We start from the raw sequence: 25018 nt of genomic DNA, 5'->3' as shown, positions 1-25018 counted from the left end.
ATGGCCCGCAGGCTCGGCACGAGCATTTCTAAACCTGCACGACTTGTCGGGTATTCGAGGAGTGCTGTGGCGAGTGTCTTCAACAAGTGACGAGCGAAACCATGGTGAAACCACGTCCAAACGTCGAGGGGTTGGGCGGACACCCCTCATTACAGATGTCGGACGTTGTAGACTGGCCAAACTGGTAAAACAGGACAGGCGGCGAACTGTGGCGGAACTAACATCAGACCTTAATGCTGGGCAGAGTATAAGTGTGTCTGAACACACAGTGCTCCGAATATGCCTAAGGATGAACCTCCGCAGCCGAGGACCCATGCATGTGCCAATGTTAACACAACAACATCGGCAACTACGACTGAAATGAGCACGTGACCATCGTCACTGGACGTTGGCGCAGTGGCAGAGCGTTGCATGGTCTGATGATTCCCGATACCTTCTTCATCATGCTGATGGGAAGGTGCGAATCCGTCGTCCTCCAGGGGAACAGCTCCTTGACACCTGCACTGCGAGACGAAGACAAGATGGCGGTGGCTCAATTATGCTCTGGGGAACATTCACGCGGGCATCCATGGGTCCAGTGGATCTCGTTCAAGGCATCATGACGGCCGAGAAGTATAGTACACTGCTTGAAGATCACCCACACCCCTTCATGACGATCATGTTTCCCAACAGCAGTAGCATTTTTCAACAAGATAATGCGCAATGCCACAAGGCCAGGAGTGTGATGGAGTGGTATGAGGAACACAGTGGCAAGTTGCAATTTATGTGCTGGCCCCCCAACTCGCCAGATCTTAACCCGATCGGACACAACTGGGATATGACTGAACGTGGCGTCAGAGCTCATCGCCCCCCTGCCCGGGATTTACGGGAATTAGGTGACTTGTTTGTGTAGATGTGGTGCCAACTCCTCCAACGACCTACCATGGCCTCATTGCTTCCATGCAAGGACGCGTCGCCTCTGTTATCCGTGCCAAGGTGGACGTACCAGCCATTAGGTAGGTCCCAGCCCTTCCGTTTCCCATCGTCGCCATAAGATTATCTGTGTCGGTGCGATGTAAAGCAAATAGTAAAAAAGAAATTCGGCTTAAACCACAGAAACCCTTAAAAGGTAAACTCTTCTACTCGTTGCCATGTGGTGCAACTCTTATTAGGCACACCCCAAATAGTGGTGAGCTGCATGTACTGGTATTAGTGATACAAGTACGTAAATTAGGCAATTTTAACATTGATAGGGTAGTAGACTCTAACTCTAATTACGTGTAGGCCTACTATGTTCTAGGATGGATACCTTCAGTGATTGAATCAGGAATCAGACCTTGTAGCAAGAGAAGTTGAGATAGCTGAGCCCTGAGCTGCAGTGATTATATTTTTGATGATGCTCTTAGATGCAGATTAACTCACTCATTTTCCTTTATAATCACCATAATTCAATAACATTTACTAATACTGACCAAGAGAATGAGCATATAACAAATTTTACTGTAGGGAAGAATCTATACATTAAAACAGTATTCAGTCTTCTACCTCACATTATTATACACAACATGGAACTCTGTCAAGTCCAACATCCAGGAATTCATAAATCCCACTATTCTACGTCATGCATCAAAGGACGTAGTGCTTGTGGTCTGGAAGTGTAGTCAGAAACACGTTCTCAGCGCTTGCAGGCAAACCTGTGGAAAGAAAATGGAACATTTTTGTAGACTAATATTGTTAGTACACATTAGAGTACTATGATTTAAGTTAGGAGAATAAAAAACATTCACGTTATCTCGCGACTGTCTTAAAAGGTGCCTAGAAGGGGGGTTGACAAACTGGGGGAATAGGTTGGCTACCACGGAATACACAGCTGAGTTTGATGATGATGCTTGTTGTTTAAAGGGGCCTAACATCCAGGTCATCGGCCCCTAATGGTACGAAATGCAATGACAAATTAAAAGTCCAAAATGGTCCACTGACCAGAATTCGAAAACGTGATGACGAAGAATGACCGGATGGATATAAAACAATCAGTGGATCCGACCCGCAATGCCTCACATTCACAGAAACTGACGTGAAGCAATAGCATTACTGACCAAGGGACTGTGTCTATAGCATAATACTGAATCGATGATGGTTTTAGTCTAAAGGGGTCCAAAATCCAAGTCATCGGTCCCTCATAATGGTACTTATCGCTAGGGAAGTAGAACCATGGTATTTGTCATGTTGCGGTACTAATCACAAGGAGCGTAGAGTCGCGGTATGGTACTACTCACAGATAATGAAATTCGCACATGGAATACAGACCTATGGTGTTTCGGACATTGCGGCACCATTTACAGGCAACGCAAACCTATGGTGTTCATCACATACATGTACTAACCACAGGGACTCGCGCACTATCCCGTGGTGTTCCTCATATAGTGTGTTCTAATCATAGGGAAACCAGAACCATGGTGTCACTCCTACAGTGGTACTAATCACAGGTACTGTAAAAGCCTGAAACGTACTCTGTTGCTACTAATCACAAACCTGTTTGGTACCTAACATAGTGGTACTACGCTCAAGTAAATGCGACCCCATGGTGTTCCCCACATGGTGGTACTAATCACAAGTACAGTATTTTCGTGGTTCTTGCACCAAGGATTGGCAGCGATAATGGAAAGGAAGGTGCGGGCTTTAAGATCGAAGCTGAATATCAGTTACGTAACAGAGGGGCAGTAGTATAGCCAGCGAAAACCGAGGCGTATGTTATGCTAAACATTTAACAACAGAAGATTCAAACAAGAATAAGGTTCGTATCCATGGGGGACTTGCTCTTTCACATTTCAAACTCTACTATTCTCAACTTCTTAATTTCAGGGGTCTCGGGCCACATATCAATTCGACTCTAATGAGGGCAACTCTAATTTACCAAGAAACCGAGGCTCAGCCTCGTGAACAATGTCCATTAAATACAACATACCGAATTACATTAAAACCAGGCTCACACATTAACATTTTCAGAAGGAAACCCTCTTTCTAATTGCCGAGGCCCATAGCCTCTACTAATAGCACAACCAATATATTACATTCATAAGATTAAATGACTCCCTCCCTAAGCCAGAAGATAGTTCACAAACATCCTTCCTACCTCCACACTCACGGCTTGGTGACCAGGCGGCTTGCTCGGACCGAGCGATCTGAACAACCTTCCCTAAGCAGCAGACAGCACCGCGGCCTCCCTCTCCACTCGAGAAGAGGGGCGAGGCGGGGAGGTAACGAGACAAGTGTGGAGGCCGGAAGAAGGCCTGCAAACGTAAGGTGGAAAACGCCACCAGGGCGGAAATAATTTCCTTTTTCCCTGGGGCCGTAAGGGGGATGGGACGACATAAGTACATATTTTATTAAGGGGAAAATATACTAGGTTCAAAATATACAATACATACACAGATCGATCTGGGTAAATAAAAGATGTAAGCAAATACGGCGAGGGAGAATGATTCTTGGTACAGTTCTAATACAGTCATCCCTTGTTCGCCCCTTTTACTCACCTCTTACGACAGGCAGTGGATACCGTGGGCGTGTTCTTCGTCTGCGTCCCCCACTCACAAGGGGACATAGCTGAGTTTGACATTACTTCTTATTACTTGCGCCAGCCTCTTTGTTGTCATATGTTTTATCCGACCTCCCTTGTTTACTGTCGTATTATTTCATCCCCGACCGCATTAGGTTAGCGAAACGCCACGGTTTCTTCATTTCACGCCCATCATTGCCTTTCTTTTCTTTGCCGATAGTCTCATATTCGCAGGCTCGAATATCCCTCCTTTTCTCTTCTGATTAGAGCTTTTAAAACAAGTGTAGCCGGGCTGAGTGGCTCAGGCGGTTATGGCGCTGGCCTTCTAACCCCAACTTGGCAGGTTCGATCCTGGCTCAGTCCGGTGGTATTTGAAGGTGCTCAAATACGACAGCCCCATGTCGGTAGATTTACTGGCACGTAAAAGAACTCCTGCGGGACTTAATTCGGCGTCTCCGAAGACCTTAAAAAGTAGTTAGCGGGACGTAAAGCAAATAACATTATTAAAACAATTGTATTTGTTGAGTGGTAAAATTTTGAAATTCTCTCCCATTTAACTGTTCCTCCTGTAGGTAGGGCCAGTAGTCGTAGGGGGATCCAGGGGCTCTTAACTTGCGAGCGTAGGTCGGTGACCACGAAACCCGGTCCTTAGCTCAGTCTTGGCACTGCTTGCACTTGTGCCAGGCTCCTCATTTTCATCTATTCTGTTCCACTCACCTTGGTCAACTCTTCTTTTCTTACCGACCTCGACGGTATTAGGTTTGCGAACCCTAGAGAGTCTTTCATTCGTGGCTGATATCTTCATTTTTCAAAGTGTCGGGCCTCTTCCATGTTTTCTTTCTGATCAGTGTTAATAGAGGATGGTTGCCCTCCTCTTAAAATAATAATCACCACCACCACCAATATAATTTCAGCCAGCCAAGTGTCTGATGACTGCGTTTGAATCAGCGAGTAACTTTTCTTTCGAAATATTCCTTGGGGACGGATCCGAGTAGAAGTTGCATTGAACGTTGTTCACTTTTTAACTGAAAACGAGAGAGGCATCGCATTATCGTGCAGGACAACAACATGCTACCATTTCAAACTTTCTGCTGGTGACTGAAAGCACGAGAGGCATCGCATTATCGTGTAGGACCACAACATTATACCTTTGAAGCTTTCTACTGGTGACTATAATGGCGTATGGCCTCTGGAGAGGCCTGGTGCAGGTCTATTGATTTGACACCCGTAGGTGACCTGCGCGTCGTGATGACTATGACATTATGAAGAATACGACACATACACTCAGTCCCCATGCCAGGGGAATTTACCAATTATGGTTAAAATTTCCGACCCAGCCGGGAACATAACCCGGAACCCCTGTGACCTAAGGCAAGCACGCTAACCATTTAGCCATGGAAACGGACACGAGACGCCTCGCATTGTCGTGGGAACCACAAAATCCTACCTGTTGCAAGTAGGTTCTGGCAAGAAATGTTTTTCAAATTGGACACTATTAAGAACATGACAACCTTTGAATGAATATCCCGTGGATCCTTGCGCTTCCTCTCTAATACTGAATGCTCACAAGTGTACCAGCTAACTGTATTCAGAAGTCCCTGGATCACCCATTACTACCAAAGTACTTCACCCGAGTCATTTCAAATTACATGCATTCTCGCTGTATTCTTTGTCCGCTTCCTTGGGTCAATGTTCAGTGTAGTGGCCGTCGGTTCAAAGGTCCCCGAGTTCGATTCCCGGTCTGTTCGAGTATTTTAATTTTAAATAGCCTGGGAACTGAGCGTTATTGCTGTCCCCAAGCTCTCTATAACTTATACACTACAATGACACGCAGTTTCCTATACACGGCAGATGACGCCCACCTTCATCGGAGGGTCTGCCTTACAAGGGCTACACAAGACTAGCAGCAGCCTCTCGAAATTTAAGAAAAGGACCGTATGCCCCTTGTGTTACAGTTTTTTAGTGTCGTTATTTTCAAAACTCGTTTTAACGTTACTAACAACGCTCTTTTTAACCGGGTGGCAAAATGAAACTGACGCGGAAAATATTTACAATAGGACAGACGCGGGATTGACCATTATTAACGAACATCACAGAAAATCCTGGAAATGGCTTCATCTGAAGAAATGAAACACTGAGAATCCAAAAGTCCTCACTCCACTTGACTCAGAAACCACCGGCAGAACTCAACACCGAAGGTTCGTCTGGACGCTTTAAGGCGACACTCCGGAGATAAAAATCAATACTTTTGTCATTTTGGTGAACTTTTTTATGACTGAAATTTATAGGATTGAGTTTCTTTTTTCTTGTCACGAAGTTATTCCACTGAATTGAAACAATTTTTTTTTTTTTTTTTTTTTTGCTAGTTGGTTTGCGTCGCACCGACACAGACAGGTCTTATGGCGACAATGGAAAAGGGAAGGCCTAGCAGTGGGAAGGAAGTGGCCGTGGCCTTAATTAAGGTACAGCCCCAGCATTTTCCCGGTGTGAAAAATGAGAAACCACGGAAAACCATCTTTAGGGCTGCTGACAGTGGGATTCGAATCCACTATCTCCCGGATGCAAGCTCACAGCTGCGCGACTCTAACCGCACGCCCAACTCGCCCGGTTTCAAACAATTTTGTTTGCCAATTCTAATTTTACACTTAAATCCCATATTTCTCCAATATTATTTTCCCAAATGTAACAAAATATGTATGGCATATGTATCACAGCTATATTAAGAAACCTGCGTAAGGAAGTTTTGATTGCAGAATTTTTTTAAAGTAGTAGGTAGCGATTTTTAAGTCCAAAATTTTAGAACGTAAAATTTACAAATTTTAGTACCATACATCTCTTTATATAAATTATGTACAGAAAAATCGATACGTAGTGCTTTTAAAAGAAGTATTATGAACCTAATTACGAATTTACATTAACATGTTAATTCAATTTCATGAAAAAAATGTAATTAAAATTTTTTAAAAAGTATTTTGGAAAAATTAATTGTATATGAAAGAAATGTTGGTAATATCTCTACTTTATGTAGGTGGCATTCCCACGAAGTTTCGTGAAAATCCATGCATTAGGTAAAAATCTTTTTATCTCCGGAGTGTCGCCTTAAGGCATGCACAACAGTAAATTAATAAGGATACAGATGCAGGTCCTTTCTTTGATAACGTTTCGACACGACGATCTCTTAATTTCCACTTGCACAAATAAACGGCGTTGAGATTTCCAGGCTTTCCTTCACTCGAGTAATGTTTTCTGGTTTTCGAACTCTTTTCGGATAGTTACCGTTTTTTTTTCACTACATAGCCCATTTTACACCATTTTACGCTAAGGTTTGCATTACAAACTAAGCTGGAGGTTTTGTCAAGACACTTCCAGTCTTGAACTCTTGTGCAGACATGTGACAGCAACCGACAGATGCATCGAAATCACGGTTTCCAGTATTTCCTGTGATGAGTTTTCCTGTTCACTAACAAGCGCCAATTCCGCGGTCAATTAATATCTGCAATTTTCCTCTAATTGCCTTTAGGTTGGCTCTAAAGGTGTGCTCACCAACCGCTAGATGGCACCGTTGTCTACGTCTATGGTATGTTTCACCGTTATCAGATCAGTACAGCTTCCGCTGTCGTGGTGTAACTATGGCCGCGCCACCCCTTGTTTGCACCAAGGAAGAACAGCATTCTGCAATCCGTTTTTTGTGGTTTTAGGGTGTACCAGGTGCGGAAATTCATAGAAGACTTTCAGAACAATACGGTGGACAATGTTTTGGCACAGCAAAGTGTTTACCAGTGGACTGAACAGTTCAGAAAGGGTCGCACGAGCGTGAAGTATGAGGAAAGATCTGAACGTCCATCTGCAGCCGGAGCTGAATCGTCCCCAACAGTCACTCGTCTGTTATTCAGAAACATATCACGCACTTGTCACGACCCCGATCAACAGGTGAAGGAAGCGGTGCATACGCAGCAGAAAGCTCGTGAAACGGTGGACCATCTGCATTGAAAAGCAGTGTGACTACGTTGAAAAATATATCATAAAAGGTGTTTATTCTTTTTGTAATAAATTATAAAAATTGCTTGCAGATACTTGTTGACTGGCCCTCGTATAAGTTTTATTTTTCCCATCCTGTATAACCTAATGTAAGGGAAATTACTCTAGTTTTCATTATGTCATGGTAAACAATTTGTCCCTTTGAAGATTGCTTAGAAATCTATACTTACTGATGGGGTACCAGGTCTCTTTGTTGCCAATTTCAGCACGAGCTGAATCAAGAGCATGTCGGATAGCAAAGAGGATGGTTCCGCTTAGACACAGAGCTGGTTCTCCAGTCGCTGTAACAATGTTAAAATTCAAGTTCAGAGCGAGCCAAGATAAAAGAAATCTTATGGCAAAGGAGCTTCAACTGCTGTAAGAAAGAAATAAACATAAACGGAAACAAAAGGTACTCAAGTGTCAACAACAGCTGACTGAAGAAAGAAGACGGATCGAATTAAACCTAAATCTAAGCTCCATATTAATTACGGCCTAAGGAGAAACTGAATTTTGAGCCATCTTGTATACAGGGTGGAGAAAAACTTTGTTTCCTAGATTAACGGAGTGTTATATGGTACAAATACACGTAATATGAACATATGATCCATAGTTATTTAGTGTTATTTCCGGGTTGAACCGTGTTGTAGTTGTCTGTACATCACATACAGTTTGCCGACGTTTCGAATACATTGCAGTATTCTTTGTCAAGGCGATTGAAATACCCTTAGTCGATCCGAGGTAATCAGTTTCCCAGGCAGTAATTTACACTACTAGATTGGTCCTGACCTTGGCCTGTTATATCCTAGCCTTCCTGGCTGACGTAAGCTCTGGCTGTCTTGTGAGCATTCTGGAAGGTATGTGTCACAGCCAGGTAGTGGGGGCTTGCCCGCGCTGTTATGTAATGGGGTTTCGGCCCGTGTGTTTATGTTAGGTCTGTATGTCTTAAACTATGAATGACAGGCATCCAAGAATTACTGATTTTATATCCTTATTCTAAATTTATGTTGTTCGGATGTTTCTTGATTTCGGCAGCCTCGCGGATTTTCCTTTCCAGATTCCAAGGGATAGCTGCTAGGATCTTGGTCTTGTCAAATGATATTTCGTGCAGCTATCCCTTGGAATCTGGAAAGGAAAATCCACGAGGCTATCGAAATCAAGACACATCCGAACAACATAAATTTAGAATAAGGATATAATATCAGTAATTCTTGGATGCCTATCATTCATAGTTTAAGACACACGGGCCGAAACCCTATTACATAACAGCGCGGGCAAGCCCCCACTACCTGGCTGTGACACATACCTTCCAGAATGCTCACGAGACAGCCAGGGCTTATGTCAGCCAGAAAGGCTAGGATATAAAAGGCCAAGGTCAGGGCCAATCTAGTAGTGTACGAGTAAATTGCTACCTGGGAGACTGATTACCTCGGATCGAGTAGGGGTACTTCAGTCGCCTTGACAAAGAATACTGCAATGTATTCGAAACGCCGGCAAACTATATGTGATGTACAGACAACTACAACACGGTTCAACCCGGAAATTAAATTCAATAATTCTTCACACCGTAGAAGCTTCACCTCTAAGATATGAACCATAGGTTTGCGGTGATTGGTTGCGGCTGCCTACCTCCTAGGCGGTCGAGCGTTGATGAGCTACAACTTTTTTTATTTTTTAAGTTATTTTCCTGAATGCTGTCTTTCTTGTGTCCTTCCGTCTGTCCATCCCCACTGTGGCACATCGTGTCCGAAAAGCGTCGCGAATTTTTCAAGGAGTACGAGAATCATTGTTGCGGCGATGAGAATTGTGCCGCCAAGTTGGAGGGAAACATTTCCAACATCTGCTCTGAGGTACTGTAAGTTTGTCCCTTTTCATAGTCTGCAAGTGAAATGTTAACCAAAAGTAAGCAGTACATCACGTTTACTCTTGAGCGCCTGGGAGGTAGGTAGGCAAAACTAATTACCGCAGACATACGGTTCCTATCTTCACAATACTTCCATAGTAGCTGCCATCTGGAACTACCACGCTGCGAGATGTCAGACAGAGAGTAATTTTCAGACCAACATCCAACAGATAGAAGTTGAACTGAATCCACTTTCGGCTTTCTTATACATAATCCGACATAGACCCCAGGTATGGGGCAAATATTTGAAGTGTGCAAACAGAATTGTGAATTCATTTACATTGTATTACCAGGCTCACCTTTAGAACGAAGGACTCCTACAGGGTTGGGGACGTTCTTCTGTAGTTGCACTCTGAAATCGACAGGAATATCTTTGGCTCCAGGAGGTTTGTAATTCTGCGGACAAAGAAAACCAGATCAAAATTGGACGTTAAACTCTCAATAAACGGGGGATAAGGTGTTAATTACCAAGTTATCAATTTTATATTACGAAATGTTTATGCCGCTGCATTGTTGACTGGTTCCCATAGTGAATTACGCCGTTGTGATCAATAACCTTCTGTCAAAGGAATTGTGAACTCTTAGACTCCGGATACTTATGCAGTAATAGATTAGAATGCAAACTAATGTGGTTATTAGGAAGTGGAGTCTAGCCCGTTCTTCTGTTATCTACCAAGAGTAACACGAATTCTAGGGGTTCTGATGGACCGTACCCCTAAAGTTTATGCAAGGCTCATAACATGACCGTTATGTAGGGTAGACTATACTTGTTACCCGCTTCAATAAGTTAGCATTCTAACCTACTGTATTACTGTATTACAGCCCAATAGGTCCAACTTCAGTTATAACAGCAAAACACATATACACCCATATAATGAACGGGAATAGTAAACAATATACAATACAGGCAAAGTATTCTTCGTGACAATGGAAACTTATATGAAATAATATCGCTAATAAATGGATTCCTCTTGAGTGCAAAGCAACCCTATATCTAACAAATGAAACTATACCAACAAAGGATAAGTTATTCCGACATGAACGGTCTGACTCCAATAACATTGTCAACAAAGAGATACCTTAATGCATGGTGTTAAGTCCTGTGTAAGCGCTGACATATGAGCGTGGTCGTTCGCAAAAATATGCCAAATACTTAAAATGACTCCAAATACAATCTTAGAACATCCTCATCAATATAGAATATGCATTCATCCCGGTCAACAACACAGTTCTCCGGCTAACTGCAACAAGAATTTACTTCATTACGAAACACCGACGGAAACCAAGACAGTTGAACTTAAGAACATTTCATCAATACATACGGATAGAAATATGGAAATATAAGTGTAATAAGATGTCAACTGGGATTGGTTCATTCTTAAACCACTTTTAATTCATGGCGTAACAGTGTTTGAATATTGTAATATCAGTATCAGGTGCTAATGTGACACGGACTGCTGAATGAACTGATAATATAAAAAATAAAGTTAAAATGTGATCAGTTCTTGTCATATTTTTGTTATCACAAGGACTCTGAGCCGAACCCCTGGACACACCCACAAATACTATTGGTTGATTAAATAAATATAAAAAATTCTTGATTGGCTACAGTTTTAAGCAGGCGGGAAGAGATAGAAGTGCTAGCAAACTTAGAACACAAAAAACAAAATACAAACTATTCAATTTTGAAAACCTGGACACAACAACATTCTCTTGAAATTTAATTGTCTATTCTCTCACCAGAGGAAGCAAATAAATCGAAGTAGCGTCATATGGAGATAAAGTTCGAAACTTCTACCACTAGAAGTTCATATTTCAGATGGCCTTCTAAAAGGCGCTTAATTTGAATGTACGGAGTTGGGGGTACCTCCGGTACAATTATTATTATTATTATTATTATTATTATTATTATTATTATTATTATTATTATTATTATTATATACTATTATTATTGTGTATAATACTTTGACGTATTCTGAGTTCAGTGTTTTAATGATTTCTGCAATTATTGTTTTCACAATAGAGGAGAAAATATTTATCGTGGAGCACTGAAAATCCACAGCCTGTTTCCAGTCATTCGAATGAGTCAGGAATGGAATGAATGAAACCCCCAATTAGCGGCGAGGCTAGGAATATTGCTGGCTGCCGAAGCCTGTCGCACTCCTATGGGACAATTATTAATGAATGACAGATGAAATGAAATTATATTGGAGAGTGTTACTGGAATGGTAGATGACAGGGAAACCCGGAGTACTTTTTCTCTAAAAACTAACTGTCAAATCTGTAGATATTCTACTTTCTAATCGCAATAGTAGGCCTGTCTCCAATTACGTCTTGAATAATCTGACCTCTTAAATTCATCCTATTAACAGTAGTCTACTTCGGGACAGAATATTTTTATCACCTTTGGAAACAAAATAAAATTCCTTGCAGCCTGCCCAAATACTGAAGCAGAGGGCATATTATTATTATTATTATTATAATATTATTATTCCAATAACCCTTTTAAGGGGTACGATAAATCAACTTTGGTTACTTTTCTTTGCATTTAACTTTCTTCGTTTCAAAACTTCCTTCATTTTCTGAGAATGTTGTTCCTTTTCCTCTTGAGTCCATTTTCTTCCAGTTGTTTATTTCTTTCTCTCCTGAAATCCCGCCTTTCGTGTTGCTTCTCTGAAACGTGTTCTGTTTTTTATCGTATCTATTTTAATTCCAGCATTTTTCATATCCTTTTCAATTTCAATGAACCACGTTGGCTTGGATTTGTTATTGTTCAATAGGTTGAAGATTTGTTTAGTTAATCTCTTGTTATTCATTCTGTTCTTCTTTTCCTCATTACAGTTGTCAGTTTTCAACTTTTAAATATTGCTCTCTGTTTGATCGTAGTCTAAATTCGGCGTTGTTGTTTCTTATGGATCCCAGTATTTTTCTCAAAATTCTTTCCACTTTTTCTAATTTTTCAAGATCCTAATTCTTGTACGTTTAAGAATTTGTGATGCATGCAACATTTCTGGCCGAGCCAATGTTTGATAACGTCTTAATTTCAGTTCCTGGATAAAGATTTCTTATTGTATATATTTTTCGTCATATGAAACATCCTTTCCATTTTGTTTACTCTTATATCTATAGCTACCTTTCCTTTTGTGTTGTTTGTTATCCATTATTATTATTATCATTATTATTATTATTATTATTATTATTATTATTATTATTATTATTATTATTTCGAATGGGCCACCAGAGGACCACGTGCCAATTTCAATTCCTTCTTCTTTGTTCTTTCCTTTTCTTCCAGTACGCTTTCATCTGTTCACTATGTTTATTATTATTATTATTATTATTATTATTATTATTATTATTATTATTCCCCTGTGGCGAGATACAGTAAGCAAAGTGCACTGTGTCTTCTGGTATGGGCAAGATCAAGAATGTTTGTTACTTTTATTGCTTTGCCTCAGTCTCATCCTTGCGTTTGACGATATGAGAGTGGCTGATATGTAAGGAATGCTAGTAATGCCATTCCTTATGCAGCCAGACCCTGTAATATCTAGTGGGGACATACGCTCTTTCGCACTGTAATCCATTACAGAGGGAATATTCAGCCTGCCGAGGCCACGACCCGCTTTACAGCAGCGATAACACAAGTGTCCTTGCATTGGAATGGCTAGGAGTTAAGCGGCAACTTGTCTGTCAACGCCGTTATGTGGCTATGCATACCTTCCCGGCGTTCTAAACAGCGTATGAACGGACGTTTATTCCCACCAGATAAATGGTGTGAAAGTGTTGCTCGCATGGTCGGTTAGTGCACTCACTTCAATGAGTTTCACAGAAGGATATGTAGCTACACCGTCTGGCTTTGAGAAACTATCTCACTATTGATTTCCCTAGTACGCCTTTTCAGTGACATCTAGGCTACTGAAATGAAATGGCGTATGACTTTTAGTGCCGTGAGAGTCCGAGGACAAGTTCGTCTCGCCAGATGCAGGTTTTTCGTTGGCGTCCTGCGCGTCGTGATGAGGCTGAAATGATGAAGACGACACATACATCCCGCCTCCATGCCAGCGGAATTAACCAATAATTATGGTTAAAATTCCCGACCTTGTGACCAAAGGCCAGCACGCTAACTATGTAGCCGTCACCTAGGCTAATTAAGACAGCTGGTGGTAGATATGTTGAAGATTCAACCAACCTTCGGTCCGAAGAATAAAGAGAACACGTCGAAGTACTCGAACATGCGCCAAAATCTTTCTTTCTTTCTTTCTTTCTTTCTTTCTTTCTTTCTTTCTTTCTTTCTTTCTTTCTTAATCCGTTTACACTCCCGGGTTAGTTTTTCCCTCGGACGCAGCGAGGGATCCCACCTCTACAGCATCTAGGTCAGTGTCCTGCAGCGTAAGACTTTGGGTCCGGTATACAACTGGGGAGGAGGACCGGCACCTCGCCCAGGCTGCTTTACTTGCTCTGTTGAACAGGGAGCTTGTGGGGGAATGGGAAGATTGGAAGGGCTAGACAAGGAAGAGGAAAGGAAGCGGACGTGCACTTAAATTAGGTACCATCCCGGCATTTGCCTGGAGGAGAAGTGGGAAACCACGGGAAAACACTTCAAGGATGGCCGAGAATGGAATCGAAACACACCCCCATTTACTCAGTAGACATCTCGGGGTGAGTGGACCCCGTTACAGCCCTCGAACCACTTTTCAAATTTTATGGCAGAGCCGGGAATCGAACCCGAGCCTACGGGGGTGGCAGCTAATCACACTAACCACTACACCACAGAGGATGCGCAAATATACTAGTGAAAAATAACATTTTAATTTGAGAAACAGTGTATCAAATTTTAGATTTTTAATTTTTAATAATAATACCATAACAAAAGGTGCGTATAAACATTATTCAAATTTTACGGCTTGTTAGTAAAGTATACAGCATTGCCTGACCGAGGCGGTTAAATCGTGGTTGGTTTAACCGGAAGAACATGGGTTCGATTCTCCGTTGAGAGATCAGAAAATTTAAGAAAGAACGTTCACTTGCGGAGGTGCACATGGCCTTGAGGTTCACTCAGCCTCCACCAAAATTGAGTATCCTGGAGACAAAGGAGGGCGGGCGCAGAGTTAACCATTCTACCCCACCCAGTGCGGATGTTGCAGATAGTGGAAGCCTTTATCTTCCACTCCTCCAAAGGCCTTCACGGCCCATATGTAGATGACTTTGCTATTTACTTTTGACATAGCATTTCAAGATGCTAATACGTTGCCGGACGGAACATGAGAGGAATGATAGTCATGTACAGTGATGTACTGGATACTCACCCATGTTCGAGTAGTGAGCAGTTCTCCTGTCTCAGGATGATATATGAGCTGCTCCATTAGCCAGTAACCAAGACCCATGATGAATGCTCCCTCAACTTGGCCGACATCAACTTCTGGGCTCAGACTTGTGCCAGCATCTTCCAGTATGTCCACTCTTAGAACCTACGAGAAAAAAAAGCAGACCTCTAGAGCCAGACTTAGTACCTTATTTGAGTTTTGTAGCAATATTATCTTCATTGTCCAATTTACTTTCAGTTAGTGGAAATGTAATAAGCAGATTGGTCTATGCCGACGACTTTGTCTTAATGGCAGATTGTGCCGAAAGCCTGCAGTCTCTTGGAACTTAAAAATGTTTGCAATGGTTATAATTTGAAAATTAGCCTTTCCAACACTTTCGATAAGATACCTAAGAGAACTGAATGTCAGGATGGAATACAAAACTGGAACAGGTAGATCATTTCTAGTATTCAGCACGTGCATTCTCCAAAAATAGAAGTATAAGTGATACTGAATCAAGATTCAGCAAAGCTAATGCAGTGAGCTTGCAGAGTCAGTTTGTAAGAAAGAAGTCAGCTCCCGGACAAAACTATTTTTACACCAGTCTGTTTCCAGACCAACTTTGCTTTACGGGAATGAAATCTGGGTGGACTCCGGATGATATAAGTTAGAAGTAACGGATGTGAAAGTAGCGAGGATGATCGCTGGCACAAACATCTGGGAAAAATGGCAGGAGTGTACTCGGAATGAGGAGATAGAGGCTAAGTTAGAAATGAACTGTATGGATGAAGATATACGCAAAAATCGACTTCGATGGTGGACCATGTGAGGTGAATAAAGTAGGATAGGTTGCCTAGGAAAATAATGAACTCAGTCTTGAAGGGTAAGAGAAGTAGGGGGAGATGAAGACGACGATAGTTAGACTCAGTTTCTAATAACTTAAAGATAAGAGTTATAGAACTAAACGAGGTCAGAGCTTGTTACAAATACAGGATTGTGTCAGTGTTTAGTAAATTTACAGAGGCTTGCAGAATGAACGCTGAAAAGCATAACAGTCTAGACTACAATCAAGATGTATGATATGAGTTTGTAGAAATCGGAGAAATCTGAGCAGTTGAGTTTCCAGCCTAATCTATAGAGAATAATGCAGCCGTTCGCCTTATTGAAGATGGGTATTAACATAAGGATATCATTTTCTTGGGACTAGTCCATAATGACGTGCTGAATACTAATCTGCACGAGACCGTAGAGCGTTTTGGTGTAGGGGAAGAGACCTGGATTATTTTACTATCACAAAAAAACTAGGCGTTATCTAAACAGATTTGCATTTGAAAAGTAAACATTTTCTGAACACTGTGAAATAAAGTTATCTTACCGCACATTTCATAGCCTACTCTACTACGTACTGCCATCATAATGTAGCTACATCACGAAGTTACTGGGTATTTACAGTTCAAATACAAAGAAAAATTAACAAATTGTAATGCGACAATCTTTTATTGCTTAAACATCAAGGAAGGTGTTCCAATAACATTATTATATATTTTCTACATAATCTTGTTCAGTTTATTTTAAAGAGGTCTATGTGATGAATAAAAATGAACAAGTCGACCGGGCATGTAAAGGTCACGAGCTGACTGACAGCATTGGGTGCACGAGAAACAGGTGTTACGAGCACTAGTCCAAGACGTTATCAGATAGTCCGAGCCTGGAGAGGTCAATATCACACGTCCATAACTAGGGTACTCTAGCAATATGTACATACACTAGTGTCCAAAAGTTAGCATAATCACTAAACGAGGCCATACCACCTGATAGGAATGTCAGACGGATTGCTGAACAAACGGAAGCTGAATCACACACCATATGTCACAGAACTTGTCCAAAAAACAGTGTCAGAAAGGTCCTGATAGATAAGGTACACCTTTGACAACAACTAACAAAACTTGGCAATGTCTTCCCCAACAGATTATGCTGTTAATAGGGTGTGTGGTTACCCCTAACGGCCACACATGCTTCGCAGCGACGTGGCATGCTCTCTATCAGATGGTCCAAGAGTTCTTGTGACAGTGGATCCCATTACTCCGAAAGGGCAATCCGAAGGTCTTGGAGGGTCCTTGGTGGAAGCTGATGGGATGCAATTCGCCTCCCCAATGCATCCCAGCATGTTTTATAGGATTCAGATCCGCAGACCTCGCTGGCCAGTCCATGCGATGAATGTCTTACCCAGCCAGAAATTCATCCACCAGAGCAGCGCGGTGCGGTCGGGCATTATTGTCCATTAAGAGCAAGTCTGGACCAACCGCACCTCTGAAGAGTCGAACATGTGGTCTCGGTACCTCATCCCTGTATTTTCGAGCGTTAACAGTGTTCCTCGGACCGCCCATGAAATGTTCAGGTCCGTACGGCCATTCAATATAATGCCGCCCCACACCATGACCCCACCACCACCACCATACTGGTCCCGTTCCACGATGTTCCTGTGGTTGTATCGGCTACGCGGTTCTCTCCAGATTAGTGTGCAACGAGAATCGTTCTGTAAACTGAAGCGGGATTCATCTGTGAAGAGTACATGCCTCCATTCATTCATGGTCCAGTTTCGATGTTGATGGCTCTACAGTTAACGGGCCCGTCTCTGTGCTGGAGTGAGCGGGACGCACACTGCTGGACGTCGGGCAAAAAGCCCTACTATTCTGAACCTCCGGTACACAGTTTGCCGGAAAACGACAACCCCTGAGACGGCTGCAAGGTCCGCCGACAATTGTCTTGCAGGTGCACTGCGATTTCGTCGGGCGGTTAAGGCCAGATATTGGTTCTACTGTGGTGTGGTTACCCTTGGTCGACCTGTACTGGCCTACGACTAACATCTCCTGTGTCTCGAAATCGTCTCCAAAGCCGGGAAATGAACCTTTGTGGCACATTCAAGGATACGGCGACTTCCATCTGTATCTGGCCTGCTTTCAGGCGGCCGAGAATTCTACCCTGCAGTTGCTAATCGAACACCCAGTAGTAACAATGTGAATGTTACAGGGATTTACCTCCAGAAGACCAGAGCTGAATGCTAGTCGAGATGTGACGCTCGCCATATCAGTTACTTCTCTGCTAGAAGGAAATTTTGTGGGATCTACAATATAGGAACCCCTGGTCAGTAGGTTTATTGCCTTTACTTATCTTATTCGACAACGATGGTGCGGCACCACATTCTCTGTGCGGTCCGTCCTTAATGTTATAAGAAATGGCTGCAATAGTAAACTAATTCTAAGGGGGTATGCGAAGTACCTTCATAGCGAAGAGCTTTTCCATGACTGGCCAACCGCATGGTCGTTTGCAAGACTACCTTTCAGTAACTAATTATCTCTTGGCCGCGCGTCAAAATTTTTCTTCATTGGCTACCTACGGGTAGCTTTCGCACTTTCTACCTTGAAAGCCTTGCAGGCGACCATGGACCGGGGGTGACAGTGGCGCTTGAGCGGCAGTGGTCTAGTGCCGAGGATGTCTTGGTACGACCGTGACAGGGTAACCAGTGCCGAAAGGGGACATGGAATTGCCTGGTGGGTTTAGGAAGGTTTTCCATGACTTCTCCTTTACGTACGGGTGGAAGTAGCTGGCAAAGACTAGCCTTTGCACCTCGCGTTACCCTGTACTCTTGTACTAGGCTATGTTTCTGCGTTAGTACTCACTTGCCGGTCATTCACGAAACAGGTAGGTCACCACGGGCTGTGAGGCGGGGCAGAGCCTCACGGCACCACAACACAAAACAAAGGCACATAATAATCCACTTGTCTCTTCACCTCACCTAGACGAGCGAAACCTAGTCGAGCTGGGCTGAGCCCTAACTTGAACACAAGTATAAATAAATAAATAAATAAAATAAATTAAATAAATAAATAAATAAATAAAATAAATAAAATAAATAAAATAAATAAATAAATAATAAAATAAATAAATAAATAAATAAATAAATAAATAAATAAATAAATAAATAAATAAATAAATAAATTAATTAATTAATTAATTATATATTTGAGTCCCAGTGTATTACATGAAAAGTGTGCGTTTGGTGGTTAGGCCAACTTATACCAATGCGTGTAATTCTTATGCATCACCCGTAATTGGTCAGTTTCATTAACTGTAAATGGCCCGAGGGAAATTGTTAGTTTTTCTAAATTTTCTGAACATCCGAAACTAGGAGAGAAAGGTGTAGGAATACTGACTTACTGACTTACCACTCTACCAAATTGTAGAATGTGGAACAAGAGTCTGTACATATCACAGCAACAATGTTGACTCTGTTAGCGGGGCCGAGAATCATCATCATCATCATCATCATCATCATCATCATCATCATCATCATCATCATCATCATCATACCGGGCGAGTTGGCCGTGCGTGTAGAGGCGCGCGGCTGTGAGCTTGCATCCGGGAGATAGTAGGTTCGAATCCCACTATCGGCAGCCCTGAAAATGGTTTTCCGTGGTTTCCCATTTTCACACCAGGCAAATGCTGGGGCTGTACCTTAATTAAGGCCACGGCCGCTTCCTTCCAACTCCTAGGCCTATCCTATCCCATCGTCGCCATAAGACCTACCTGTGTCGGTGCGACGTAAAGCCCTTAGCAAAAAAAGTAGCATCATCATCATCATCTTCTTCTTCCTCCACTTTTTCCCATACATGTAGAGTCGCGGGTGCGAACTGTGTCTCAAAATGTGGCCTTGGCCCTGTTTTACGGCCGGATGCCCTTCCTGACGCAAACCCTATATTTAATTTAATTACTATTGCGTGTTTCTGTGGTGGTTGTTAGTGTAGTATGAATATGAAGAGGAGAGTGTTGGGGCAAACACAATCACCCAGTCCCCTGGTCAGGAAAATTAATTAGACGCGATTAAATTCCTCAACCCGGCCGGGAATCAAACCCGGAACTCTCTGAACCGAAGGCCTCAATGCTGATCAGTCAGACAATGAGTCGGACAAAGGGCCCAGAATATCTGTAAGAAATGTGTAGGGGTAGTGCAAACATCAGACTGTGGCAAGGCTTCAAAGAGTGACAACAAACCATATTAGACTGGCATTCATTTGTCGTCGCAGGAATATGAAACTATGTCAAACACTTACTTTCAATGTAATAAGCAAATAGACGCCTACCTATATTATAAATCTGACTGATTTTCTTACAAACTGTAAACGACGTGGGAAATTGGTGCTATTATCAATTAGGTCTGCAATTTTTTACTTATACGCTTGTGAAATAATAATAATAATAATAATAATAATAATAATAATAATAATAATAATAATCATCATCATCATAATTGTTACGGGGTTACCCGTGGACGCAGAGGTGAAAGAAGGTGCCGGGGTAAATGGGTCTAACTACAAAGTCAAGGATGGAATTTAAAACTTTAACAAAGGTTATATTTTCTTTTCTTTTTTTAGAATTAAAAAATCAGCAAATAACAATATAACAATATAACAGGTCCCATAGGCAAGTTAGAAATGAGTCAAGTCAAATACAAGGTAGTGAATTCTACAAGTCCTGGGCTTCAAGCCCCTCGCTTACATTTCCTGAGCTACACGCTCAAATTTACAAAGATCACAACTTTACTTAAGGGCAGAAATCCCTAATACATGGAGCCCTTGCTCCAGCAATTACAATATCAGGCCTCCCAGAGGCACTTTTAGAACACTTGATAAAGAGCTAACGTGCTGTCAGTTCTCAATCCTACTCAAGGCAATATCAGAAAATTAGAATTACTTGCCATCAAGGCACAACTTACAAAATTTGAAACAGGGGTATCTAGTACCCAACCTATTGGGCCGTAGCAGAAGAGAACAGGTTAAGTAAATGGCTCGAAACACAAATTGAATGGAGGCGAGTACTTGCACTCCTAGATATGATTTCTTAAAACCCAAGGGGCACTAGGCCGATGAAACAAGGGCTATTCCCAAACTAAGGAGGTGACTCGTATACGAAAGAAAAGATATTACGTAAAGGAAGAAAACCAGTTACAAAACGTAGTCACCTCAAACCAATATGAAGGGGAGCTCGAGAGGGTACATCACTCTCTATCCCCAATTTACAGTTAAAGATTTTATGAAGTTTTTACATAAGCCGGCAGAAATTACATTTTCAGAAAAGTAGGTTGCATAGTTAAAGTTTTGGACCTCCCCCTCGGGTTAAACCGCAGAGCTAGCAAGAAATAAAGATGTTAATAGGCCATTACCTTGCTGAACAACTGCTGCCTGATGAAAGAGGTGCCTTCCGCCTCCTGCTTGATACACACACACAGTACTGGAAACTTTGCAATAACAAAATTACGTCAAATTACTGTAGTGGCATCTTCTGAGTAAAGGTTTAAGTAGGTTTAGTTCAAGTTCACTGTTCCTGCTGTAGAGAAGTTTTTTGGCGCAAGATTTAAATGCGCGGCGTAGGGGTGGACCTCCCGGTACATTAATAATAATAATAATAATAATAATAATAATAATAATAATAATAATAATAATAATAATAATAATAGTAGATGACCTCAACATCGCCCGCTTCCAGGTTGAAACATTACAAGAAGTAGCTGGAGCCGTAGGTCTCCAGATTTATTTTGAAAACTGAAGAACTAATGTCTGACCGTCATAACAAAACTGCATTTCTAGATACTAAATATGGAAAATTGAAATGTTGCATTCAATTGAAATATCTTGGAGAGATCATTTCCATTAGCGCATCACAGAAATAATCCCTGAAATAAAACTTATGGCAAACGCCCTTTCACCTCTGTCAAATCGAATCAAACGAAATCAAAATCACTTTATTTGCAAATGAGGTGTCTACTTCGGTGGCAAATGGTACAAAAAACACATTACTAAGCACAAAATTTTAAATTAACCAAAGAAGACATTTTCCTAAAACACACTATTATATAATTGAAATTAACAACTTTTCTATTAAACACACCATCCTTAATAAATTTAAATTATTTACAAAATGCTACTCATAATATCTACTGTACTTTCAAACATAATCGATTCATATACAGTTGGTGGAATTACTTCAAATAATACTACACAAGAGGAGCCTGCATGGTTCAGACGGCAGCGCGTCGGCCTCTCAACGCTGGGTTCCGTGGTTCAAATCCCGGTCACTCCATGTGGGGTTTGTGCTGGACAAAGCGGAGGCGGGGACAGGTTTTCCTTTGGGTGTTGTGTTGGCTGCCGAAGTCTGTTGCACTCCTCTCGGGCAATGATTAATGACTGACAGATAAAATGAAATTATAATGGAGAGTGTTGCTTGAATTAAAGGTGACAGGGAAAACCGGTTTGGAGTAAAATCTGTTCCGCCTCCGCTTTGTTCAACACAAATCTCACATGGAGTGACCGGGATTTGAATCACGGAACCCAGCAATGACAGGCCGGCGCGCTGCACCCTGAGTCACGGAGACTTCAATTGAAATAATAGCAATAGACAAATGTGTAATGCTTTATTAGAATAATGACTTTCTGGAGAATTTACGATTTTGTTCCTCTAAACTTGAACCGAAATTAACTGCAAAGAGGGGTAAGTTTTGACGCCGTACACTTAAAAGAGAGTTCATGATTCTAGAACGAGTTTCTGAACGCACAAGAAGCTTTCATTTCGTCCTTTGGCACTTAAATATGACAATCATCTCTTTTGGATGCAATCTACTGCATGCTTCAGGTGTAAAGGCAGCGGTGGAGTGGTAAATTTAGCTGTGGTGGGGAACGGTGTATGGAATAGCCCCCAGAATAAGGGGGTGTACATGTGAGGACACAGTTCAAAAAGATCCAACCACTGAAGAGAACTGTAGTGTGATAACAACAGTAACCATATATAAAAATAAGATGTACATTTAAGTAGTGGTTATATCTTACCATTTGTTGTCCTGTCAACAGGTCGATCTGAACCTCTGCTATAGCAACTCCGAAAATGTTGTAGGCAGCCGGCAGTTCAGTACCCTTGAACCTGTCAATGAAGAAGTGCAGAGTGTGTAAATTTCATCTGACTTTCAAAGAAAATCCGGTTTATATGATCTATTTTAAATGAGGTTAAAATTTAAGTTTCATGGTAGAAAATGCAAAAAATTGACACTTTTGGAAGAAGGAAGTTGACGGAACAAGATACATGGAAGCCACGAATGTTTGAAAGTAGACATCGTAGTCGGGGTCAACAACAAGGATTGGATAGTGCTAATCGGCGATTTCAATGCGGGAGTTTCCAATAGAACTGAAGGATGCGAGAAGGCGATCGGTAAATGAGGCGAAGGTATGGGAGTTATTAAACAGGAATGGGAAGACAGGGAATAGTTGTTGAATCCAAAAGGAAGTCTTGGGAAGCTTTTGGTAATAATCTGGAAAGGCTTGGTCAAGCAACAGGGAAACCTTCCTGGACAGTAATATAGAGTCTTAGGAAAGGAAGGTGAAAGGAAATGAGTAGTGTTTTGGCTAATTCACGTGAACTCTTAATTAATCCCAGGGAATAAGTGGACAGGTGGAAGGAATATTTTGAAAATCTTCTCAGCGTAAAAGAAAATCTTCTTGCTGACGTCGCGAACAACCGACGGTAGATTTTTACTGGCACGTGAAAGAACTCCTGTGGGACTAAATTCCGGCACCTCTATTAACATTAATAAGAGGGAAGAAAGTTGAAGGTTAGCATTTGCCGGGCTGATTCATTCAAGCTTCTTCTATCGTTCTCGGTTGCCCAGTTGTACTTCCACTTAAAACAATCACCACCACCATCACCACCACCTTGATCAATATCGTTCACAAATCTTACAGTAAATCTTGATCAGCACTACCAAAAGGACTTACCGTCTTCGAACTCTTGCTCAGCTCTTTCCACGTGGACTTACCTTCACTCACCACATGATCCGCGCAGTACGTAAAGACTTGCCTACACTTAACACTTCACCTGCACTGTACATAAGGGCTCATCCCGTGAACGTGACTTACATATAATGGGTACAGAGGTCAACGCCCTGCTTGTAAGCCTCCGCCGTCCATTCCTTCCATGTCGCTTTCTCCATCTTCTTTTTGATGGGCTCTAAGCGACTGAGTAGTTCTTCACAACACTTTATGGCAGCCTGAAACGAACATAATTATAGTTTTCAGAGTTTCATCGGAAATAGGAGGGTGGCTAAATACGAACAGCTTGATTTTGAAAACAAAGTTGCTGATAGTTCAGCACAAAATTAGCCCACCTATGACTATGAACGTTAAGGAGTCATGTCTCCAATGGTCTGACACCATGGTTAGCCAGTTCCAGTTCTGATGGTTGAAATAGCCGGGAGCATAGAAGAGGTGGTGGTACACACATCAGCTTGCATTCGGGAGATGAAGGGTTCAAACCCCCACTGTCGGCAACCTTAAAGATGGTCTAGACCACTAGATTGCGTGCCGAAAATCGGGATTCAATTGCAAACCTCTCCAAAGTGCTTGTGATTCAATCGTTCGGAACACTACAAAAATTCACTAATATACCACCATCACAGACAACCATTCGCGCTTAACTCTGTGTTCATGCTGGGCAACCTAAATATTTTTCTACGTCTCTACAAGTGCCATCAACGAATTGCTTGAAGAAAACTGTATACATGTCAAGACTAAAACATATTCTTCTATATTACAGTTGATTTCATACACTGGACCTATTTTTATTAGCAAGACGATGTGCAAGTGGCTATACTGTTACGATGTTGATATTTTTATTGCAGTCTCTAGTGTATGGCGCTGAAGACTTCGAGTGTCAAGTATTAAAACTAACAACCCTTACTAAGCTAGCTGGCCTGCCGCCGTATACTGCTGTCGAGGGAGGGGCCACAGCTCCGCCTCGAGGAAGCTTCAAGTTCATGCGTCACCCAAACGACCTTAAATTTCGCTGGGAAGGGGTAGGTCTCTATTGCGCCGGCAAGGAAACCCAGCTCGCTGAACTGCAGTAGTACGAGCGGATTGTCGAGACAGCTGTACTTGGCTTGGCTTAGATGTTAATAAAAGGTTCTTTACCCCAGCAGCGCTGGGGGAAGATGGGGTTCGGTGCGCGCCACTTCTTAGCGGTAAGTGTACGGAATGAATGTTTAGTTTACGAGTGGATTTCTTGTTTGAGCGCTCGTTGTTAGCGTTATTCATATTGCATTCCTACACTTGTTGTTGGACGTTATTATTTTGTGTTAGCTATCAGTATGGTGACGTCACACAGTATTTGGCCCTATTTTCTTTTATAATACAGTTAACTCTAAACGATATGTACAGAACA

General features: G+C 41.9%; 1 protein-coding gene across 1 annotated transcript in view; it reads right to left on the bottom strand.

Annotated features, from left to right (window-relative positions):
• Positions 1-1459: 1459 nt before the first annotated feature.
• The window catches only part of LOC136883051 (xanthine dehydrogenase/oxidase), a 149813-nt gene continuing 126254 nt past the window's right edge, over positions 1460-25018 (bottom strand). The window contains exons 22-27 of the mRNA XM_067155193.2: positions 23719-23849; positions 22639-22729; positions 14762-14923; positions 9755-9851; positions 7744-7854; positions 1460-1673 (exon numbers count right to left, since the gene is read on the bottom strand). Of these exons, the coding sequence (XP_067011294.2) occupies positions 1606-1673; positions 7744-7854; positions 9755-9851; positions 14762-14923; positions 22639-22729; positions 23719-23849 (660 nt within the window). The 3' untranslated portion in view covers positions 1460-1605. The remainder of the gene's footprint in view (positions 1674-7743; positions 7855-9754; positions 9852-14761; positions 14924-22638; positions 22730-23718; positions 23850-25018) is intronic.

Source organism: Anabrus simplex, chromosome 11, assembly GCF_040414725.1.
Source record: "Anabrus simplex isolate iqAnaSimp1 chromosome 11, ASM4041472v1, whole genome shotgun sequence".
NCBI lineage: Eukaryota > Metazoa > Arthropoda > Insecta > Orthoptera > Tettigoniidae > Anabrus > Anabrus simplex.
Note: the sequence above shows the minus strand (reverse complement) of the source record. Positions and strands in the feature narration are given on the sequence as shown.